The 6,119-nt window shown below is 50.4% G+C and overlaps 1 protein-coding gene across 1 annotated transcript; it reads right to left on the bottom strand.

The window, feature by feature from the left end:
- Positions 1-3,351: 3,351 nt before the first annotated feature.
- On the bottom strand, positions 3,352-4,701 carry LOC117871796 (paraneoplastic antigen Ma1 homolog). The gene has a single exon (XM_034759966.1). The coding sequence runs from the start codon at positions 4,699-4,701 to the stop codon at positions 3,352-3,354; it is 1,350 nt and encodes a 449-aa protein (XP_034615857.1).
- Positions 4,702-6,119: the final 1,418 nt, after the last annotated feature.

Genomic DNA, 6,119 nt, shown 5'->3' with positions numbered 1-6,119 from the left:
AGAGATATGGGGTGACTCCTGTAGCATCATTCTTTGTGGCATTGTAGGCTTGCACCAGATATGCAACATGTTGGCTCCAGGTTGCTTTCTGCTCTGGTTGCAAAGTCCCCAACATATCTAATAGGGTTCGGTTGAACCTCTCTGGCTGAGGATCACCTTGCGGGTGATAAGGCGTTGTTCTAGACTTCTTAATTCCCGCTATCCTCAGCACCTCCTTCAGAAGATGACTCTCAAAGTCCCGCCCCTGATCCGAGTGTATCCGGGCTGGAAATCCATAAACTGAGAAATATTTCTCCCACAGTACTCGAGCAACAGTGGTGGCCCTCTGATTACGCATGGGATATGCCTGCGCATATCGCGTATAATGGTCAGTCACTACTAGAATGTTCCCAATATTCCTCTTGTCTACTTCTAAAGACAAGAAATCGATGCATACCAGTTCCAAAGGTTTGGTGCTGGTGATGTTCTTGAGATATGCAGCCCTCGTGGGCAGAGTTTTCCTTTGAACACATCGAGCGCAAGTCTCACATTTCCTACGAACATCTTCAGCCATCCGGGGCCAATAGAATCTACTACGAAGAAGTTCCAGGGTCCTCTCCATCCCTAAATGTCCAAAGTCATCATGCAGGGCCCTCATGGCCAGGGCTCTGTACTCTTTTGGCAGCACTAGTTGTGCTCGTTGCTTTTGTAAAGGGTCAGTGGTCATTCGATGTAACACTCCCTGGATCAGTTTTAGTTTGGTCCATTCTCTCAATAGTAGTTTACCCTCCGGGTTAGGAGGGACAACCGCAGCTGGGCTTCGCCCCTCCCTATTGGCAAGTAGTGTATCACGAATGTCAACATCTTGCAGCTGGGCTTCTTGCCAGTCAGCCGCATTGAGCACGGGCAAGGGAGATTGGTCCAATGCAATATAGTTCACAGAAGCAGAAGGCACGCAGTCAGGGGGCAGGCCCAAAGCTTCAGCAACACATCCATGAAGACTCTCATGGGCCTCTGGCTCTCGGCGACTCACACTGCAAATAGCCCTCACTCCATCCATGGGTATCATAGCCACTTCAGGTGCCTGCGGTCGCCGGGACAATGCATCTGCATCTACATTGCTTCTCCCTGATCGGTATTGAATGCTGAACTCATAGCTAGCCAAGGCGGCCACCCATCTCTGCCCTGTAGCATCCAACTTAGCACTTGTTAACACGTAAGTCAATGGGTTGTTGTCTGTCCACACCTGGAACTGAGCACCATACAAGTAGTCTCGAAATTTCTCAGTGATGGCCCATTTCAAGGCCAAGAACTCCAGCTTGTGGATGGGATAGCGAGTTTCACTGTCAGACAGTCCTCGGCTGGCAAAGGCTACGGGTTTATGTTTGCCTTCCACTTCCTGGTACAGTACTGCTCCCAGACCCTCCAAACTGGCATCAGTATGTAGGATAAACGGTTTGCTTGGGTCAGCAAAGACTAGGACGGGGGCATGAGTTAGGCGACTAATGATTTCCTGAAAAGCCCTCTCACATCTCTCATCCCATCTTGGCCCAAATGGTTTGAAGGGGCCATAATGTCTCTGCACAGGAGGCTTTGGAGGCCTCCTCTTATTCTTGGTCCTAGATTTGTTCTTGTTGGACTGGTATCCCCTGGTAAGATCATTCAGGGGTTTTACAATTGTGGCGTAGTTCTTCACAAATCTGCGGTAGTAACCACTAAATCCAAGAAAGGTCTTGAGTTCTCTGTAGTTACTTGGATGTGGCCAGGTAGTGAGTGCTTCTATTTTGTCAGGATCAGTACTCACACCCTCCTGGGACACAATGTGACCCACATACTTCACTGAGGTTCGGCAGAACTGGCATTTGTCAATTGAAAGCTTCAAACCATACGCCTCCAACCTATCAAGCACTTTAAGAAGTCTTTCTTCATGCTCCTCCAAGGTTCTTCCAAACACAATCAGGTCATCCAAGTAAACTAACACTTGTAGTAAGTTCATTTCTCCCACGACTTTCTCCATGAGACATTGAAACGTGGCAGGTGCCCCAGAAATCCCTTGGGGCATGCGTTCGAACTGGTAGAACCCTAACGGGCAGATGAAGGCTGTCTCCTCCTTATCTTCTTCTCCCAGAGGGATCTGGTAGTATCCACTCCGAAGATCCAACACAGAGAACCACTGGCTACCCAGCAAACAGTCCAAGGCATCTTGTACTCGAGGCATGGTGTATTGGTGAACTGTAGTGCGCCTGTTTAGAGTGCGGTAGTCAATACACATCCGGATTTTCCCACTCTTCTTACGAACCACCACAGTGGGAGAGGCGTAGGGGCTTCGGGACTCTGTAATGATACCATTTGTGATCAGCTCTTGAAGATGATGGCGTATGTCTTCCATCTCAGAGAGAGCAATCCTCCTAGATCTCTCCCTGAAGGGTCGGGGATCTTGTAGCCTGATGTGGTGTTCCACTCCTTTGGCACATCCCACGTCCCACTCATGCAGTGAGAATACCTTGGATCTCTCGCAAAGCTTCTTCCGCAGGCGATCCTTCCACTCCTCAGACAATGGGGAGTCCCCAGAGTCAAACTTTGCGGGATCCATCACTGGAACTTCAGCTTCACACTGGGGTCTCACGATGGTTTCAGGCTCAAAGATGTCTGCAATCTTCTGCCCTGGTTTTACAAACACATCACGACGTGTTTCATTAGCAATCAGTATAGCCACCTCTTCCTGGGCTTCAGCAGGTAGGGTTATGACTCTACTGAGAACCAGCACTCCTTCTGGGAGCCCTCCCTCGGTCGGCTGCTCTACCATTGCTAATGTTCCCTTACTGTCTTTTAGGCAGGTACTCATGACAATCACTTCCTTTTCTGTCATTGCAGGAACCACTAAGGGGATCGGGCCCGCATACCTCAATGCTCCCACTGGCAAATCAGGCATCACTTTTCTTGTGTCCTCAATTTTTCTGTAGGCTGCGGCACAGTGTGTGTGTATCACCAAGGTGTTCAGATATTGGTCCCCTGCTCGCTGTCTGCAGTAATCTGCGAGTACCTTAAAGAGGCTGGAGTTGGTCCCTATTAGCACGGACACATCAGAGGCTCCTTTAGGGTCAGGGCATATTAAAGCAGCAGTGTCCACCTCCTGTCTTACCCCAGCAATCTCTTCTGGGAATTCCAGGTGTACTATGACATACCCCTGATAGGGGTATTCATCCATGCTGAGGCCACACAGGCCAAGCCCTGTCAGGGGCCATATAGGCAGATGCCTAAGCATCTGCTGGTAGAAAGACTGGAATATGATAGTCACTTGGGATCCTGTGTCAAGCACTGCTCTACATTCTGTCCCTTCAACCTTTATAGTTACCTCCGCTCGGGGTCCGATCAATCCTGGTGGGATTCGGGCTGCATTGTTCTTTCCAGGGGAGCCTCCACACCCTGTAGGCCTAGGCAGCTCCCTTCCCAGGCCCTGGGGCCGTTTCCCGACTTTCCCCAGGTGGTCCTCAGCTTTTGATATACTAGCGTGGGATTCTCTGCATTCTGACACCTTGCAGCAATGTGTCCACCCTGGCCACACCGGTAGCAGAAGAAGGATTGTCTTTTCCCTTGTTGTCTCGTTGGGGCAGAGGTTCTAAATGTAGTCCTCTGAACCGTGGTAGTGGAGGGTTCCTTGTACCTTGAAGTATTTGCTGAATCGATGGTATTCTCTAATTCAGCCACTTTCTGTGTCAGGACCTGCACTCGTTGGGTAAGTTCCTCTTGAGGATTCACCATCAGTGCCTTGGGCGTTCGGGTGGATGTTGTGCCAGTCGCCGGGTGTGACTGCACCTCCCAAACCTCGCCAGCTGCCTGCCTCTCTTCTTCCTCTCGGACCTCTTTTATCAGCTGAGAGTAACTCGGTGGATTGTCTTGCCGTTCTCTTAATTGGAGGTGGAGAAGGATTGGGTTCTGATATTGAATTCCTCTCACAATCTGAGCCAATCTAGTCCAGTCCATTTGCCCAACTGCCACTGCTCCCCTCATGATGGCTCTCTGCAATAGTTTCTCCAACCTCTGGATATAGGCAGAAACCTTCTCTCCCTTTTGTTGCCTGGCACTGAGGAACTTGCAATAGACATCATCTGAGCCCTCGGTTCTCCCGAAGGCATGATCAAGGGCCTCTAGGCAGTCCTTCACCTTGACCCCAGGGTTACTGAGTTTCAGGGTGCGAATCACATCTAGGGCTGGCCCCCTGAGGCACTCTACTAGTCGCCTTCTCTTTTCAGCATCAGGCACCGCCCACTCCTGCAGCATTTCAGTGGTGTGTTCCAGCCAGGGTTCAAATGCTTCCTCCCCGGGTATTGGGGTGGGACCCCCAGAAAACAACCTCAGTTTACGATAGGGGCTTGACTCAGGGTGGGGTGGCATAACCTTCTCTAATGCCTGCCCCAAAGCCTTCACCCACTCATCAGGTGAAGGAGCACTCTCCTGGTGTGGGACTCCTGGGTCAAGGCCCAACAGACCTGGCATATCAGCCAAAGTCTTTCCCTCTTTCCCCAAAAAGGCCAACATTTTCTTTAAAAACTCTACATCAGAGGCAGGGACTGGTGAGGGCTGGCTCCCAGTGGTTATTACCGTCCACTCACCATCTTCCACTGCTATCGTGCCTGGAACCTGTAGGGGTTCCACAGCCGATGGCAGCTCGCACAGTACAGCAAAAGCCCCCTCCTCCCTCACAAACATGCGCCCACGCATTTTGCACTTACTCAGGTACCCGTGCCCCTTTGCATCTGTGAGAAATTTCAGGATTGGCGGGAGAGAGGGCTGGCTGAAGGAAGAGCTCTGAAGGTCACCACTGCCCAGTGGCCCTCCTTGAGGAAAGGGAGGGCCTGATACTGACTCACCTTGAGTGGGAGCCATTTCCTTCTATTACCTGTGAACTCAGTTCAGGGCCATAGCCCAACATACACCCTCTGAAGGAAGAGAGCCTTATTCCAACTTTGGGATGAATGATTTGTGTTAACTCAGTGGATACCCTTAAGATAGGTTCTATTGCACCCTCATCAAACACCTCCGGCACCCCCGTTACCAAAAGACAGTTCCTAGGGTTAATATTCATCCCCTTGTACCAGTCCTTTAGCAAGTGTAGGGCCATTATACAAACTGTAAAATTTTTTACAAATATATCAGATCAAAACAACAAGAAGAAGATTTTTAGGTTTTCCCAAGTTAATGAATCACCCAAGATGTGCTTGCGAGGGGTACTGACCCAGAGATCCCGGACGAGCCCCCACCCAGTGACCTGGGAAAATCTTACACAAACCCCTAGGCACCTCGAAGAGGCAATATTTCCCCTCTCGCAAGCACAGAGCCTCGGTGTAGCAGAAAATGTTTAATAACATGAGGTAAATGACATAGCATTAAATTGGGAAAACACCACAACTAGAGTTCATAGACCAAACCATGAGCGAAGACCCACCCCAGCAAATTGGGCCGTGTCCTCTCCCGTTGGTTCTTGAAACCAGCGACCCAAGAATCACCAAAGTCCCAAAAGTCCACCAATCCCAAAGTCTCTTGGGTCCAGCAACCCAAGAATCACAAAAGTCCTAGAAGTCCGACAACCCCCCAAAGTCTCTGTCCCTGATCAGTGCAGCCCCAGAGTTCAAACGGGGGGCCACGCCGCTCCGCTCCAGCCGTCCCTTGGGCCACTCCCACAAGGCTCTGCTCTGCTAGCTGCTCCTCCAGCCGCTCCGCTCCGCTCGCCCCCGCTAAGCTAAGTTAGCTTAGCAATATAGCTTCAGGCTCCCCCACTAGTTAACACAGCCTCAGTGATCTCAGCTCTTAAATAGCTTTAGCTCTTTTGTGATTTCAGCTCTTAGTGATTTCAGCTAGTAGTAGGGGAGCCCCAGTGCTGGTGCACTATTGGCCCAAAGTGAACTCAGCTCAGCAGTCTGTAACTAGACTCCTAAGGGAATCAAAGTTAGCTCTGACATTCAACAGTGGAGAGAGGAGGAGGTGCAATTGGTGTTTCAGACCCACAAAAGGGACCCACACCACCAGGTACCAATACCTGCCCCCAACCTCTCTCAATTCACTGGGTTTTGTAACCCATGCCCCTTGACAAGCAAATGCTACTTAGGTAATGGTGAATGACTCACTCAGTCTTTCTGTCA

The sequence above is a fragment of the Trachemys scripta genome, chromosome 1 (assembly GCF_013100865.1).
Source record: "Trachemys scripta elegans isolate TJP31775 chromosome 1, CAS_Tse_1.0, whole genome shotgun sequence".
NCBI classification, from domain to species: Eukaryota; Metazoa; Chordata; order Testudines; family Emydidae; genus Trachemys; species Trachemys scripta.
Note: the sequence above shows the minus strand (reverse complement) of the source record. Positions and strands in the feature narration are given on the sequence as shown.